Source organism: Struthio camelus, chromosome 4, assembly GCF_040807025.1.
Source record: "Struthio camelus isolate bStrCam1 chromosome 4, bStrCam1.hap1, whole genome shotgun sequence".
Taxonomy (NCBI): Eukaryota; Metazoa; Chordata; class Aves; order Struthioniformes; family Struthionidae; genus Struthio; species Struthio camelus.
In genome coordinates this window covers 67,309,111-67,327,798 of record NC_090945.1, presented here as the reverse complement: position 1 = coordinate 67,327,798, position 18,688 = coordinate 67,309,111, and the positions used below count along the sequence as shown (strand labels likewise).

General features: G+C 37.1%; 1 protein-coding gene across 1 annotated transcript in view; it reads right to left on the bottom strand.

The window, feature by feature from the left end:
* Window positions 1-1,627: 1,627 nt before the first annotated feature.
* Window positions 1,628-18,688, bottom strand: part of DHX15 (DEAH-box helicase 15) — a 48,621-nt gene continuing 31,560 nt past the window's right edge. The window contains exons 8-14 of the mRNA XM_068943273.1: window positions 17,900-18,049; window positions 17,623-17,731; window positions 16,263-16,454; window positions 13,013-13,135; window positions 11,848-12,038; window positions 3,418-3,587; window positions 1,628-2,192 (exon numbers count right to left, since the gene is read on the bottom strand). Coding sequence (XP_068799374.1) covers window positions 2,075-2,192; window positions 3,418-3,587; window positions 11,848-12,038; window positions 13,013-13,135; window positions 16,263-16,454; window positions 17,623-17,731; window positions 17,900-18,049 — 1,053 coding nt within the window. The 3' untranslated portion in view covers window positions 1,628-2,074. The remainder of the gene's footprint in view (window positions 2,193-3,417; window positions 3,588-11,847; window positions 12,039-13,012; window positions 13,136-16,262; window positions 16,455-17,622; window positions 17,732-17,899; window positions 18,050-18,688) is intronic.

Sequence of the window (18,688 nt, the reverse complement as noted above, 5' to 3'; positions counted from 1 at the left end):
GTTAGCTGTCATGGCCCAAGCTGAGTTTGTTGGTATGACAATTGGGAGTGGGGTGACAAAGGGGTGGGGGGTGGGGGGGAAGGAGAAGACACCCACAGGCCACAGTCTCTCCAGTGAGAAGTTCCACTCACAGTAACCATCTGCTCCACAATCCTCGAGGTACCCCAGCACTAAAGCTGCTGTAATTTATGCCAGCCGCTTCAGGGGTCCTTAAGCAATTTTATGCTGAGAATTGGCTGCATTTGTGGATCTCCCTATACCTAGAGGAAATCTTACCTGAGGAGTAAGGATTAGACAGTAGCCATTTTTCAGGGTGACACAAAAGTCACCCCCATCCTCTTCTGCCCCTTCCCCCTCCCAGAAGAGGGTGCTGATCAAATACAACAAGAAACCTGACAAATCAGACTTCAGATTTACTCTACAGCAGAATTTGTTTTTTAGATTCTCATTTTTAGGAATACTAGTTTGAAATAAAATGCTTTAGTAGTTCAGCATACCTACATGTTAAATAAATCTCTTGTAATTTGTAGTCAGATGACTTGAATCTATTCAAACATTTTATAAAAAGGTCAATCTCCCTCCTCCTTCCTGCTGAAAGATATCCCATGGGGAAGTACAGTGCACATTAAAGAACAGAAGGATCTCTCAGTTCCTGAAGTGGGGGAGTTCCTCCACTTATCCAAGTCTGGGCAGACTCACAAGTCTCACTGTGTATTATGATTCCACTCAAATTCTTCCCTCATACTTGTTTTCACTGCTAATAACAACCACCACCACTTTCCAGACTTCTCCACTTCCCACCATTTAAACTGCATTTCAGAAAAAGATACTTGGAAATAGAAGAGAATCTATTCCAAGTAATTTTGTAGCCAAATGCTACAATTTAAATAGGATACCCCAAACATCAGTTCTTAAGATCACTCTTCTGGTAGTTCACCTTAGACTATTATCCTACTCTCTGAGCATAACCTACTTTTGCTTCAGCCTTATAGCATGAAGAAAACTGAAAAGCACCCATTCTAAACAAGCCTGTTCTGGCAAGAGTTGCTCCAACTTGCCTTTGCCAGAAGGACTGAATCTCGAGTGTATTCCAAGCAAGGTAAAAATCTGAAATCCCACCAAATATGTTAAGTCTTATTATAAATAACCTGGGATAAACTTGCCCATCTTGAAAAGGCTGACAAGTTGTATTTCACTAAAATCACCACAGAATTAGAGTGGTGAGGTGTAATTTGTCCTACAGTGTGGCTGACTATTTGTGCTAACCTATATCTGAAACTGTATCTGAACAAGGTCCAGCATAGTAATTTCTAACTGGCCACAGACAATTCACAGGACATATTATAATTCTGCCCAAGAGATATCTAGGAATATGTCTGAAGAAAGCATTCTTCAGACAAGTTTACATGCATTTCATTTTTAAAACAATTTCCTAAGCAATTCAGAGAAGTCTGCAAGGGATTAACACTGTATGTATTATATTGATGTCACTGTAATTGTGCTACTTAAACATATGCACTGAAATAAATTATTGCCATGTCAATAAAATAGCCGTTCAACTAAAGATTAAATGGTTTCTCACATTTTGATCAAAACAATAGAAATACTGACATACTGTGGCACAAAATTAGTATAAATAGACTTTATTGAAGTCAGTACCTTTGTACTGAAGCTGAAGATTGTGTCTACATAAGCACAAGTTGTAACATATCACAACTTCTAAAAGGAATGTCAACAATTACAACGATCATGCATACCATGGTCGATAATCACATTTTTAGAAGCATTTTCAACCATTTCTAAAGAAATGCTTATAACATTGTTATATATAGAACTACTTTCAATAAACTGCAAAACATTGATCAGCTTTTCCAGTATGAGCTACAGTGTCAACACAAAAGGGAGGCATAAATGTTTAATTTATGAAATCAGAATGGAATATTTACTGTAAAGAAAAATTAAAAAGCTTTCAAATAAAGGCCATTATTGAACCAAAGTGAAGAGCACAACTTGAACTTTGAATTCATTCATCTTTTAAAGCTGTCCTCTGAATAACTTCAGTTCAAAGCTAAATTCAGTATTGTGAGTATTCCTTGGACTGAAGTTTGGCAATGATGCGGTCCAACTGTCTCTTTGCTTCACACTGTGGAAAATTGCTCATGTCATAATATTGAGGGGCAATTTTCACCAGCCTGTCAAAAAAGGAGAAGGTTGTTACAAATACTCAAATTTTAAGATGCATCCTATAGAAATTCACTGAATGGAACAGAAAGATTACCTATTCTTTTATTTTCAGCTCATCTCATGATCCCAATGCTAATGAAAGGTTACACACATGCACACAGATGATTAAATTTCAGTCATATCCTGTGCAAGTGCCGAAGTCCAAAGCAAAAAAGCAGCGCTTAAATGTAACAACAGATTCTCCTGCCCAGCCCAATATCCCTTACAAACCCATGTTTCCTCTTTCATACATGCCAAAAACACTCCACAGAGTCAGCTTGAAGTCCAGAAGTGACAGAAGACCACTTAATCACCAATTTTTATAACAATAACAGGTCAGTTAGCTGTTTTAAACTTTAAAATGCAACCAAAAAAGGTGATACGATCCTGGTGGCCAGCCTTTAGGTTATACAGTGCCTGTTCAGAAAGACGACACCTGTGGAAGAATTCAAACCTGTATTTTCCATTAAAATACTATAAACACAATGGCATACACGACTCTTTTCCAACTTAGAAGTCTTTTTTGTGCAACAGCACAGTTTCAACAACAGTTGAAGAGGCTTCCTTGTCCCCAAAGCTGGCAGTCACTCCTGAAGACGGATGAGAGCAGTCAGACCTCCACTGCTCTGCAGAGAATCAGACCTCATTTCCTTGATATGCATTCTACTGATTAGATATTATGACAAGGCAGGTTGTACCAAAAATACCATCTCGTTCTTTCATTCATATGTTAAAAGGAAAACCCTGGATCCTGTTCAAATCCTTAACAAAGTTAGAAACACCTATCCCCAAGAGAAGTTCTAGATCTTGTGAACAGAGGCATCTGCCAGTAGCTAACTCAGGTACACAAATGGGCACTATGCCGTATCCCCAAAGCTACTATTTCCAGCTGACTAGCACTCCAGGCAGCTCCTACCCAGCAGGCTTACTGAAATAAGTGTTTAAGTCAAACATCTCTCCATGCACTGAACACAGAGCCTGGGCATCTGAGGTTTATACAGAATTCCCACAAACAGAAAAAAAGATATACCAAGAAAATGCTTAGTCATCTTCAAGTTCACAAGCCCATACCACTGCCATTACCCACAACATTTCAGCAATATTAGCTTCATAAATGAAAGGAATATTCTCAACTTAAATAAGGAGAAAGAAGTTTTACAGTAGGTCACCAATGTTTTAAGACTTTTTGCTTACCATTCTGGCTTGATGTCTGTACATGTCCGAATGTAGTTCTTTGTTGTAAGGACAAACTCATTATAAAGCACCCATTCTGGTTTATGATCAAGAACAGTAGAAGGATGCAACTGTACCACTTGGTTATCCTTTACTGTTAAGTAATGCCCTGTTCGCTCCAAATGCGCCACCTAAGTAGAAAGATGTTCTTTCATTACCATGCAAATTCACACATAATCCCAACTTTCAAACCTCAGTTTGGCACACTGATTACTGCAACTATTCAATTTCTTATACACAGAAGAGAACTACATTTTTTGTTGATGCCACAATACACATACATACTAATAAACAATTCAAATAACGTACAAAAATGGTTAATAGTTCTCACCTAAAGAATAATCATTATCAGAACAGTAGCAACGCAAATAGAAGCATTAGAAGGGAGTATTTACTGGACAAGTTTATAACATCATACAAAAGTCAGTGGGTCCAACATAAATATCTGCTTCAAGCACTTCATTGTACTAGCTTCTGCAGGACTAGTAAGCTTCAATGTATCTTTGTAGGTTTTTATTAATATAGTGTTTGAATAATAAATTCACTGTTACATGTATTAGTCTACAAATCCTCTCACACAGCAGACCTAGAAAAAAGCATCAGTCTAATAAGAAAGGAAGTTTAGTATGTCAAAAATAAGAACAGCCTTGTTACAGCATGAGATTCAGAGCTGAAAAATGTAGGTTCAGCAATACAATTCTCTGTGACCTTGGTTTAAAAAAAAAAAAAAAAAAAAAATCAATTAACCTCTCTCTGACCAACCTCCTTGCTCTGTGAAAGGGAATAATGCCTACCTCACAGAGATGTTCTGATACTCAGTTCATTAAGATTTGGTAAAGCAGTCAGTTATCCTTAGAAGGATATCCTCTGTAAGATTAATTAATCTAACAGAAGAGGTAACTAAAATTAACCTTTTGTTATTGATAATTCAAAGTTATCTCAGCATTTACTTTGAGAAACAGATACACATCCCCCTCGTAAAAGATTAAGCAGAACAGATCATAGATAAAAGAGTATGTTTTGAAAGATGCATATTTTTAATCATTTCATTATTAGACATCTTCCTTTACAGACTGTACTTCACTGGAGAAATATACCTAGGAATTAAGGAGATGTTTTTCCCTTTTTTTTTTTTGCGCTAGTCCAAGGTGAATTCCATCTATTAGCTTAAAACTTCAAGATTTCAAAAGCAATGCCTACTTCTCATTCTAATTTTAAGTAAGGACACTTCCTTAATAACAAATTATATATTTTAAATAGAGCATGTGCTTTTCGTAAATATTTTGCAACATTATCTAGAACATGCTTTGCTCATGGAAAAGTGTATTTCAATAGTCTGCAAATCTTTTTCACAAAAGATCTGAAACTACACTACTCTATCTCAAGTTTGGACAGCCAACAGAAGCTCTTTTAAATGGAGATTAACAGGGCACTGTCTGTAACAATTTAGGCTCAATTCCATCCAACTCAATACAGTGTTTGCAAGATTAAATAGCAGTATAGCAGCAAGCCAGACTAGACTAGAAACTCATCCATCTCAGACCTGTTTAGCACAGTCGTAACATACGTTACTCTGGGATTACGCCTGTTTTTGAAGGGAGGTTTTTTTAAATCAATTTTTTTGGATGGAAGTAAAGTATATGTGTACAAGAGTCTTTCAACGTGTTTTAGCTATTTCAGTTCTACCTATAAAAGGACAGAACAATCCACTTAAGTTTTATTCTAGGAACAGATTTACCCTTATCACTTCAATCTTGCTTAGCTCCATTAAAATCTGTAAAGTCTCACCCTCAAGTTTTCCCCAAAGGTTTTCCCTTCCCCCCCCCCCCTTATAACTATAGTTATAAGCCCTATTTCCTGTTTACTTTGTATAATTCTGGAATGAATGCATAGATTCTGAAATAACCAATTAAGTATATCCACAAAAAAAAATAAGGAAGTATTACCTATATTCAGCTCTCCATTTCCAGGGTAAGGGACTGGAATGACCCCAATTAAGAGAAAAATATTTTCTTAGAACATAAATGTCAGGGATTATCCACTTGAAAGTGGTTAAATACTACTGTGACTTATTTTAGTCTTGAGCCAATAGTGAGCTACAGTATTTACCCTACTTACATGTTTCTATTAGCATAAAAAAACGTAGCATACAGATGAATTTCAGGTTCAGTAATGGAAACACTCCATACTGAAACACACACAACAAAACTACGGCTCCACAGCAAGCAGTGATGATCTAACTGCCAGCTACCACATTTTCCTACTCTCTCCTGGACTAAGCTTTTTCAGCACAGCTGACAAAGAGCTAATTCCACTTCTTTTCTGAAGGTGTCAGTGGTTTGCCAGATTACTATGCTGAAAGAATGCAGAATGGGCACAGACAAGCACCAAGCTTGACATAAGGGAGGGAATAAGGATGGGGGGTGGGGGTGGCACAGCATATAAACTGATGCTCCTTTGAGCCCAGGGCTTGCAACCAATTCAGGTGCAAGTCAAAGTGCTGCATAATGACTCTCTAATGCCAAAAAAGGAAGTCCGACATTTCCTGCCTCTCCTGCTTGTAGCTATTATGATCCAATCCCTCCCCCATGTAAGCTCGGATGTTCATTGGACCCTTCAACAATATAACTCGCTGACTTGGTAGAGAACTTCAACTCTGTTTTCTGCTGTTTTGTTTAGTTAACCAGGTTAAATCCAGCTGAGGGGGAGGTCTCATTAAAGGGCCAGCACAAGACAAACAGCAGGAGCTGGAAGCCAGAAAGCATGAAAAAATGAACTGTCTAGTAGCATTGGTGAATTGCGTATCCTAAATGAGGAGGAGGTGGGAAAAAAGGGTGTCAATCCCTTTCTGACACCAGGTGTTCTTGACTTGCTAACTAGAAGAAATAACATTCCATCTTACAAAAAAGAAAACCACACACCTTCAAACTTGCATCTCTATGGCAATTAAAACCAGCACCGCTTCACTGCAAAAGATGCCAAGGCATTTTCTTGAATAAGAGAAAATAGGTTGTAAAAAAAAAAAAAAGATGAAATTCCTCTGCACCCCCTCCCAAGAATTCAAATGGGAGACAAGCCTATAAAGACTAAATATTTACCAAGAACAGATTATCTGCTAATGGACACTATGAAATAAGTTAAACAGAACAAAGAGAACCCATACCAAATATGCTCTGAGATCAAACACCTCTCCAGCTCAGTTTTCACATAAGCAAAAACCCTAGGCTTAATTTTTTTTTAATCAATGTCTCCTACAGATATTTTAACTGGTTTGTCTTTTGCAAATGTGTTTTTATTTACATTTTACCTTCATTAGATTTGAGAATGACACCTGGATAACCAGGCAGAATCTCTCACTGGTTAGTATGGCAAATGACAATAAGCAAAAACTCTCCCTCCTCCTTGTTTTTCAGAGTATAAAAATCACTAGCTTCCACAGAAAGAAATGCATTTTATGATTCTGCACTATTAAATACACCAGGAAGAAGCATTTTTCAGACTGGTTTCTTCATACAAAAAACTGCACAAACACAGTTCTAGAAAGAGCCAGGCCAGCCAATTCACTTGTAATTTACAGAAACTTACAATGCTTTTATCAAGATGACAGACCCACATGGCAAAAGCTGCCACCACAACATCTGCCATCTTAAAAAAGAAAAGTTTTAGTTCAAGTCCTCTAATTTAGGTTTTGTGGCTGCCACAATTTTATTAAGAATAAAGTGTTGTTGTCATTGTTCCCCCCTCCCCCAGCCCATACACACACCACCTGCCCTTAAAATTCAGGGTGCTGTGCTACATATCACACCACAGAACCTAGAGGGCCCAACCTGGGGTCTTGAGCCAAACACACACTGTAAAGCCAAACGTACATAAAAGGACAAAAGCAGAAACAGCATCAAAAACAAGACGCATCTTTTATTAGATTAAGGCCACTGCTTCTGGAGAGCTAGTCTTGATAGTTTACAGAAATACTAACTTCCTCTGCCTTCCATTTTTAGACAAAAAATAATGACACTAGTATGCAGCAAAAGAGCAGTGTCTGTTGCTTGGATTTCTGGAATTTCTACTTGCACGTCATGCAACACTGTTTCTGAAGCTATTAAAGTTTCAAACTATTCTGCATTCTTTAAAAAGAGAAACGATTACCATTAAAGGCACTGATGACTATCTTCACATTGTAGATTTTATTACCATTCTGTTACTGTAGAAGCCTGATTATGTATGTTACAAGATATACTTCATTCTGTACACTAAATGTACACTAAGTAGCCCCAAAGACTAAGTCTTGGCAAGAATGAGATTTTAATTAGCAGTCCACTCATCTGGCCTTCAGCAAGATGAGAGATTTGTTCTGCATAACTGAATGACCGTTCTCTTTTATTCCTAGAGTTTAAAGCCAGGTAAGGACTGTCAGGTCATCTAATCTAACTCCTTGTATATCACAGGTCATTTAATTTCATCCTCTGTAATGAACCTAATATAACCTGTGTTTGACTAAGCCCTGTTTTCCAAAAAGGTAGTCAGGCTTGACTTGAAGACAACCCACAACAGTGGTGTCTCCACCACACACTACAATAGTTTGTTCCACCTTGAAATAAATTTGACTTAATTTTTCAGGTACCAGTTTTTGTTTTGCCTTCATTACTAAACTGGAAATACATGTTGCATATAGTGTTTTCCCTTCAAAAATGCAAACAATTCTACTCTCAAATCTCATATATGATAAGAAGCGAGTTCTTTAAAAGGAATGGCCTAGTACATTGTATTTTATCTCCAGCTTTACAAGCCAAACTGTTGCCTTCTCTCCTTACCCCCCCTCTATTTTCTGGTCTATTTTATCCTCACTAAACAGTTTCTTAATAATATAGCAAGCATTACATTTACTTTATTTTATATATACTATGCATATTCTAGTGTGTGATGCTGAAATAGTGAAAAAAGACAATATAAAGACAATATAAGTTTATTAGAAAAATATGAACTGGAAGAAACTGGGGATCTAGCACAAACTTTTACAAGATATTTCACTTGTTGGGAAAGATCTATTATTCCAGAAGTTTTTCCTGTATACAGAAGGCTGCAATTTTGTAGTACTTTCTATTTCTTCTTTACTTATGACAGATTTACTGGAATTCCACTTTGCATTTAAATATGGAGGGTAAAAAGATGATCAGTCAACCAGCTGAACTTCAATATTTGTCAGTCACTGGCAGATAACTGAAGGAGGGCAAATTTGCGCTACTTGTTACAATTACACAGTTAGCTCTATTTCAACATTTTAATACATTATCCTGCAGATCTGCATTGTCAGACATCAACCAAAGGTCTTGATTAGCACAAAACCCTACAGCCAAGTAAAATTTCACAGTTGTTTTCAGGACAATTAAAGTGGAAAACAATGCAGTCGTCAAAACCCATTTCAGAAAGAAGGCTGCTACTGTTTTTTGCACTTTAAACACAGCAGTTTAAAGAATCAAATTATCTGCACGTGTTGCTCATAAGACTTGCTACTTTGCATGCACAGACTTCCTGCTGTAGGTGCACATACTTTGCAAGTGCTCAGTTCTGGAATTCTCTGCATGTTCCATACTAAGAGGATAAAGACATGCATCTCATTACTCAGGTTTTTTGAGCAAGAGCCCCAAAATATCAGACCCCGAGCAACACTAAAGAGTGTACAATGTGCATACTGACTGTACATTTAACTACTTCAGCTGCTGATATATTTACAAATGCTCAAAAGAGATGTTATTTAAGTTTTCATGTTGCTTTGAGTAACCTTGAGAAGAAATTCACAAGAGAAGGTGCAGAATCAAGGTCAAGCAGCATCTAGACATACACCACTATGGAGGTTAAAGAGGAAAGAAGCTTAAGATAAAATAAGCTCAAACAGAGAAGGAGAGGAAACCGCTAATATTGCTTTGACTCCGAGTAATCTCAACAGGTCTGCCATAGCTATGTCTTGACTCATCCCAAAAATTTAATTCTGCAGTCAGGGTAAGGGAGTAGGAGAGAATCTTTTGATTATATAAACAAACACCTGAGAAGATCTCTGGAAAGGCCTCTGTCTTCATTAGCATGAGTCTACTACTCTATTCACAGCAAAAACATACAATGATATCTCCAACTCCTGAGCAGTAGAGGTTTTGATGGAAGAACTACAGATTAATTTGTTGAAGGCGGCAAGATTACATACACTTTACAGCAAGATTTGGGGATAAGCTTACAAGGCAACTTACACAGGGCGAAAAAAAGACCCTAAAGTAGGCGTCTACCATCATTTTCCCGTTTATCCCTAAGCCTTCTTGCCTCTAGTGCAGACACCACAGATGAAACACCAGTCAAACAGTAAGTCCATCAAGAAAGTGAAGCCTATGCCTACATATCAAGGAGGAATCAGACCTCACTCACAGTATTTAGTCAGGTGGTTAGCTCTTGAGGAACTTCACTCCTATTCAACTGGATGACAACGACTCACTACCAAAAGTTGGGCAGTAATCTAAAACAGCTAACACTGACGATAGTCAGGCATATGTTACACTGCTGATTTCATTCTAACAGTAAGATACTCTGAACAGTAGTCTTTCACACCCTACGACATAATGTCAGATTAAAAAAACTAACCATTGATTCACCAGATAAATCCATGTAGTGCAGTTTCACATCCACAGCAGGAAAACATACTAGAAGAACAGGCTCACTCTACCTCTGAGCAACAAAACATACTCAGACTGACAATGCATTAGCTTCCAAGGGCTCATTCTCTCATAGGCCCAAAGAGATAGAAGGCAGGCATAGGGTACTCTGCCAAACCAAAGTGTAACTCTAAAAATCAGACTTGCCTCAGCCAACCTGGGACCCAACAAGGACAGTCAGACAGAACTGCTCTTTGTCTTGCAAAAGATCACAGAATTAAAGGTGTAGGTGGGAATGCATAATAAAGTTTCCCTAATAAAGATTAGGGAAGCACACATCAAAAGCATGGACTGAACAAAACGAGCAAAAAAAAATAAACACCCTACCTTAATCTCCCATTCACATTACAGGGAAACACAGTTCCTGACAGACTTTTTTCTTTTTAAAAAAAAAAAACAAAAAAAACATAGCTCATGCCCAAGTCTGTCCCCCAGTCAGCATCTGTCAAGTTGCTTAGCAGTCTAAGCTGCACAGCACTGACCAGTAGTGTCTTCACAACCGGTACGTTTTTGTGCTCAAGTATAACCTGAGTGCAGCCCAGGTGAAAAGTTAAGAAATGCCATGGACACTGGTCAACCTTTAACAAAGATACAGTAACAACAAAGTTGTGTTTTCCAGAACTGATATCTGAAGCTCTAGCAGAGACATTGCCGAGATGCATCAAATGCATGTTTGCTGGGGAAACATCCCTATGTCCACAGTGATCTGGTCTGGGTAAGGATGAAGACTCCCAATAGAGGGTCTATACTCCCAGGTTTGCAAGAGCCAGAAGGGGACTCTTTAGTCCCAGGGATAAGATGATATCTTTGAATATCACTGTATTCCTTTGAAGAGGAAATACACATCAGAAAGGGACAATGTCATAACAACAAAATAGAAAGGACCTGGATTCTAATGTAAAGCACCCAGAAGGTAGCAGCAGAGACTGGCTTCCATCTCCCCATCCTGGTTCAGGAGGCAAATGAGTTACAAACAGCACATATTTTGAAAATGGAGACTTCCTCCAATACCAGCAGCATACAGGAAGACTACCAAAAGCAAATACAAGGCTACATATACACAACTTGAAGCCAGGCAATTTGGAGGTGGAGAGAAAATGAAATACTGAAAAGTTGAAGTCAAGATTAAAAGCAGCAATTTGGTTAAGCTCAATGTCAAGTCCCAGCACACTGCACAAAGGTATTCATGTTCTACCTATGTACTGCTAGTACAAAGTCTCTGAACTCAGGCACTTGTGACTTGCATAATTTAAAAGTGAAATCCAAATATAGAAAGCATGCAAGAGAAATCACTCCCCTCCTGTGAGAATTATGCAAGTATACTTTCTCTGTTTGTATCAGATTAGAAATCATGAGAAAAGCTGTGCATATTTTGTAGTTTAAATCTTTTTAATAACTACTTCAAAATATTTTATGAAGTTACCTCCTTAGCTACTCATAAATTAACAGTCAAGTCCTGACTGGTAATGCCAGAAGAAATATTTTGAAACTAGTAAGACTGCTTTAATATTACATTTGGAAGATAAGTTGTAGGCAGTGTACTTCCTTCCTGACTAACAGTCAATCTGACAAAGACTAAGCAATAATATATTTAGCCATATATAATTTGAAATAACATCCATGAAATTTTGATAAATGGTAATAGCTATACTAACATTAAAAGCCATAAAAGTTCCCTACAAGAATGTACACTTACCTGCATGAAATACCCAGTAACTAATGCCTTTCTTATATTGATGTAATAGTCTCGGCTGGTAAAGTCTGTGCTTCTGCGAGGCAAATTAAATCTATCCATGATTCGTGACAGCTGTTGGCGTACATTGTCTGCAGACATCAGGGACCTGTAGTTAATGAAGTTGTCATAACACCACTGAACCGACTCATGATCTGCAACATTAAAAAACACGAAACCAAAATGAATATTTTATCCAATTAAAACAATCAAACAGCAACCAACTGATTGATCAGTCAGATGAACCAGGAAAAAAAAAAAACAAACTTTTATAAGTGATAATAGCTCTTAGCCTGTTCAGTGGATTTCTTGCATTAGTCAACTTCCCTATGTTTTTTATTCAGGAAGCATGTGGTCAGAACAAGCAAAAATTAGGTTCTCTTTGTGTGTATGATAATGTATGTACAAGCACTGCTGTTTTGCTGGAATACCAGAACAATGAATTTCTCACTTTTTGAAAGCATTGGGCAACTAAGAAAACCGTCTTTCAAAGCTACAATGTAAAGTGCAACTGGATATAAGAAGCATTTTAACTATAGCATGCAATGAATACACAAGAAAATTGTACATAACCATGTTGTATTTGAGAAACTAAAGATGAACACACAAATGATCCTTAAATTAAGGACTTGAATAACTGTTTAAAAGCTAAACAAACATACTAATCTAGTACTAAATGTGATGCATCTCACCTAAATTCACTTAAACTTCTGTGACTAGTAAAATATAGAATCAATAACACAGAATTCCACATCCTTCACACTCTATATTAGCTGGACAGACAGTCAGAAGTTACTAAACAAGCCTGTAGATTTCTTTGCAATTAATGTCAGATAACAAACTTCCAATATTTCTTAATTAAAGGAAAGCTTACTTCCTTCTATCCAAGGTTACCCAGCATTGACTTAAAAGCCTGGCTTGTCTCCAGACTCAGCAGTTAAGTGATCTCTTAGCTAGTTGCTGGTTTTTCCTCCCAAGGAAAACAGTAAAAGAGGCAAAGAACTTAAAAAGTTAAACCGATTTAAGTTACACTAAAAATTCCAAATCTTTCACTGTCCCTGGAAGCCAGGAACAAAAGCTGACAGCACAAAGTATTAAAAATATTTTGCTAGAATAGATGCACGCTTACTTTGTTTGAAAGCATGGTAGACATTCAGCAACGTCAAATGATCTCCATCTATGTGGGCAAACCTCATCTTGGCTTCATCTGCTGCTTTCTTTGCTTCCGTGGGGCGAACAAAACACTGTGGGACTAAACAAGGTTGGTATGGGCCCAACACAAACGCCCATATCGATGAGTCACGCATTCACAGATAGAGGAACAAGGCCTAGCTAGGTCAGTTCACAGAGCATAGGGCAGGGCAGGATGGCCTCCAACTGCATCTTGGACTGTTTACTACCTTGATTTGGTACATCAACACCTAACCACATCTGTAAGACAAGAGGGTTTCAAAGCTACAGAGTACCTGATTATTTTTACTAGAACTGTAAGCAGCCATCAAAATCTCTATTCTGAAGGCCATCAAGATTGCCTTAATATACTGGAAGGCTCAACAGATCTTTGTTCAAGACCCAGTGCTGATAGCTCTACCAGAAACTTGTACCACATAAATACTTTAATTACAAGCTCGTTTTCTCAGTGAGCCTCTGTGGACAGAGTGCAGAAGGTAGTTCTGAAACTATACTGCACTAGCACAGTCTAAACAAACATTAATTTTATTACAAGTCTGCTACTAGACAGAACGCACTAATAAAGTTAAGTCATCTTCCCCAGATGGTATTGTTATCAGCACTGGTATACAGAAAGATATGTGAATGCAGGTATTAACAAGTCTAAAGGTTGTGATGATAGCGGTAGTGGTGGAAGGTTAAACCGTCCTTCGGCACTATTTAAAACAAAAATCCCAATGATAATCAGTGTTGTCTATCATTATATTCTCTTATATAAAATAATCTGTTTCCTTCTTACACTGACTTGAATCCAAAATTAAGTTTTATGATTCCCTTTCCAAGTTCAGACTGTGGAAGACCACAAATATTGCAGCTAACTTAATTCATGGTCTGTCAACGTTCTGATAGGTTTCTAACACCAAAATTAACAGGAAGTTGAAAGTAGTTATGAAAGATCTTAACCTCATAGAGATCTCAACCCAAAAAAAAAAGGTCAGTCTGGCTCTTTACATAGACCCTACTGCAGATATAATTTTAAGGAGTTTTTCATGTGTGTTAAGTTTCAATAATTTTAATGCAATGCTACAAATCCTTTATTTTTCTAGCTCCTTGGGACTATGTTAGCCTTACCATAACTGAAGCCCATCAATCTCATTAGAACACTATTTTTGTATCTCATCTGTCCCTAGTAGATGAGGGCCCTCTGATTTTTAAGATTCTCCTAAAAGTCCAAAAGCATTACACTTCAAGAGTAAGTATGCCACATGAACCGAATACTAGATGGAATTTCAGTGAAAATGTACACTGCAATAGTGAATCACATGTTAACATATCAGAAAGATCAACGCATTAAAGAAAATGGAAACGCAGGTGTGGAATAAACACCCTGTATTCTGGGTCCAGTATGGAAAACAAAGATAAAGGGTACTTTAATTTCCAACTCAGGTTAATAAAAGCAAATTTCAAGTTATTCTATGACTACCTTAACTCACTGTTTTGAATAATTAATAGCACTTGCTGCATGAAAGAGCTGTATGTATGTGAAACCTCACAGCAAGACACCACAGTGAATTAAAGAATCTACAGTAATACAGAACACCCTGACAGCTATAAACCCTCACGTGCCCTAGAAAGCTTTTATAAAAGTAATTTTTAAACACATATAATCATTTAATCTGTCGATGCATTCAATGCTATCCTTTCCTCCTTTCTGGTATTTAGCCCAAACTATTAACACATGGATTGCTGTCCCAAGTCAGACAATCCTTAGGTGTTCTTAAGAGATAATAATATACCACGTCATGTCATTGGGAAAAAAAATAAACAAAAATCAATAAAGTCTTTACTTTGGAAAATAGCTGTTACAAATACTGTGAACATCTTGGTTTTAAGAGCAGAATTTTAGTTACTACCCAGAGGGCAACCAGCTTCAAGTCAACTTGAAGACATCATTGGCTATAATATTAATTGTGCCCTAAAACAAGTAAAGTATTATGGGTTGGGAGAAGGTAAATAGAAATAGTAGTAGGATAAATCAGTTGAAGACAGCCAAAAATATTAACTTACTGTTCTTTAGTAAATTTCTAGGGTGAGGGAAGGCAGGGGGAAGAAGAGAAAGACAGGCACCAACCTACCACCACCTCCGCAATTAAGTCTACCATTTAATCACAAAAAATTATTAGATTCTGCCCTGCCCATCTGCTCTGAGTCTGAACAATCATAACTCTGCAACAAACATTTTAGCTTGTTCTTAAAAACTTTCATATAAATATACTGTAAGGCTAAGCTGAAGCAACAGATTTTATGCTTAGCCAAATCATTGTTTCTAATCATCCACATTAAGCATGTGACCAGTAGCACACCTGCATTGAGAAGAGTCTGCTAAAATAGCAACACACCCAAAAGAAATAATAATTATGAATAAGAACAACCCCATTTTCATAATGGGCTAAACCCTGCTGCTTGTCCTATAAAAGCCAAGTATAAAATGAAGTAGGTTCTACATGACTGGAAACTGAAATGTAAAGCTTGCTCACCAGAATTTTTATCTCATCAAGATCTCTCTTCTTGACAAGCAGCTCTGCTCTGATTCAGTGCTATTCACACAATGCAGCGGAGTACAGCTTTGCACACAAATTTATTGTTACAAATACACACCCTCTCCCAAGGTTTCCTCCTTCCCTTTAAGAGTAAGGACTCTTCTTCAGCCTCACCACTTCATATGACTGAAGGTATCACTTCATATGTACTACAAGTTTAGTGGTTTAATATAAATTATACTATAATCCTTTTGGGAATACTGGAATTTGACAGATTTCCCTATCTTAAAAACAGAGTAGCTGAGCCGACATTCCCAGCCCCGACTGTGAGCCTAAAAAGGAAGTTTCTGTTCCACTAGCCTGAAATTTTTTCCTATGTCAACTCTATATACATATATATATAAATATATACATACACACACACACACACACTTTTAAGTAAACTTAGGATCAAACAAATTGACCATTTTATGCATGTTCATTCCTTAACTTTACTAATCATTAACTGCAGGTCAACATACAAACCCAAACTGACTAAATCCCTTTCTGAAGCTCTGAAACAGTTCTAGATTAAAAGCGTCTTTATACGGCTTATGTTTGAGGTGGAAAACTCAAATTTTCCCCAAACCGAAGATCTGTTCTGTTTAGCGTCTCTTTCCCTGCTATTACCTGACAACATGGCAGTAATAGATAGGACCTCATTAGAACAGTTGTAGTCACAACTTGCAATAACCATTTTAGCCAGTTGTGGGTCCAGCGGAAATTCAGCCATCATGGATCCCAACTCAGTCAGGTCTCCATCATCATTTAAAGCAGCTAGATAATTCAAAAGCTCTAAGGCTCTCATCAGAGTTTCAGGAGCTGGAAAAAAAAAAATGTATTTTTAATATTTATTTATATACATAAATATGCATGTGTGTGTTTAGACACGTTAATCAAACTGCTTTAAGTAGCAAAATAGAGGAAGCACAGACTACTATAACCTTTTTTTAATTGTCCATTCAATTGAATTCCAAAAATCAACTGTTATCAAATTCAATTTTATACATTTAGAGACCAATGAGTTGGGGGGGGGGGGTGCCACTTGTTTAGAAGAGTTCTTAAATGGACCAAAAGCCTTGAATATTTGAAGAGTATTGCTCTTCAAAATTCAGACAGGAACGGCACTGTAAAATATTCAGCATTGTAGCAATATCCAGTTTTCCAAGAGCGCTGATGCAAACTCCCTTCTGTTTCATACAAAATAGATGGAGTACTGTCCTAAAATCTCAACTACATGCTTTTAGGTATCTATAAACTTTCACAAATCTTAGCCTGCAAGAGCGTTCTCCTAATCCTGCATTCCTCCTAAGTTAATGCATATTATACAAACAAAAAACCCAGAACAGAACCTGAAAGTCTTCCTGTGACACACATACATTGTACAGCATGAACAAAGAATGCAGTTCTGTAACACTAGTAAAATGCTTACAGATTATCAATTTTTTCTTAGAAATATATCTATACATGGCTCATTTATATTTTTAATTAGCAATATAACCCAGCTATTTAAAGATAACATATGAACTTTAAGCACTGTTAGAACAGAGGTGTACATTAACTTCATAGTTTGAGCCAAAAAATATGTATTCAGCTTTAAAAATGCTAGCCAGTTTACACACAATTTTTAATTGATGTGTAATTAGAACATGTAATCAAGGATGTAAATAAAAATACCATCAAATAATAGATTTTCTAATGCACAAAATCATGTCTTATCCTCTGCAGGTTAGGGACATCCAGTAGATTTCTTGGTTCCATTAAAAGCTCTCATACAGACAGTGACAGAAAATGTTTTCTTCGTAAGACAGAGTACTAAATTTCAGGGTAAGTGAAGAAGTTCCTTAAGGATTTTGACAAAAATCAGTGCAAAAAAATCCTCTGAAGTTTATTCTATGCTGTTATCGTATAAAACATTCACTGAAATCAAAGTTTTCAGAAGTTAAAAAAAAACGCTTACAGAAGACAAGATAAAATAGGAATCAAATACCTGGTGGGTCCATAAAATCGAAGTGCACTAAATCGTCTATACCAAGCTTCTTGAGCTGCAACACTACAGATCCCAGGTTAGATCTCAGAATTTCAGGGTATGTGTTGTCCTGGGGAAAAGGGAAAAAAAAAAAAACCACAATAAAAAAAGGCTTTGTCCTTCCCAGAAACTTTAAACTATGTAAATATTCAAATTCTAATTCTGCTCAGCAACCCAGCATTCAACTTTCTGTATCAATGCAAGTGTTCATAGATATTTTTTAAAAAGCTAATCTTACCTGCATTTCAGTTTTGTAAGCCTTCTCTGTATAAAGCCTGAAGCACTTGCCTGGTCTAGTACGACCAGCACGGCCAGCTCGCTGCTGAGCTGAAGCTTTGCTAATTGCAGTCACCAAGAGAGACTCCACTCTGATACGGGGATTGTATACCTATTTGAAAGTGGAATCGGAGCAGAAAAGAATGAACATCGCTCATGAACAAGAATGCTACCTAGAAAACAAAGACGGCTTTAAACATATTTTCAAACACAGTTTCTGATGAGGAAATCACAAGCAATTGTGCATATCTGAAAGGAGAGGAAAAAAAACACCACACACCAAAGCTTTGGCTACAAAAGCCCTTGGATCAGTGACAGAAAGCTTCAAACATAACTGCCTAGAGAACAGTATTTGCTTTTTTTTTTTTTTTTTTAATTTGTTAACATCTTCGCCTGCCAGGCTCCCTGTCCTCTTTAAATGTGTGTATTTTTAGATAAGATTTTTATGGCAGAACTTATGTCCAATTTGTCCTATAGAGGGCTAAACACACTCTTGATGCTCAAATAATTCCATGCAAAAACAAGTCTTCTTGATGGAACTATAAGGTTGAATAGTCTTGTTCTGGGGGTCAGAAAAATCTAACATTAAGTTTTGAATGCAACTGTAAAATCATACTGATGACAAACTAATACTATATTTCAAGGACATTTGTAATCTGTCACAACACAAAATATATCCTGGAATTTGCTGTAAAGTTTCCATTACAGTTGTACACAAACAGCAGCCCTGCCAACCCATTAGGGCTTACAG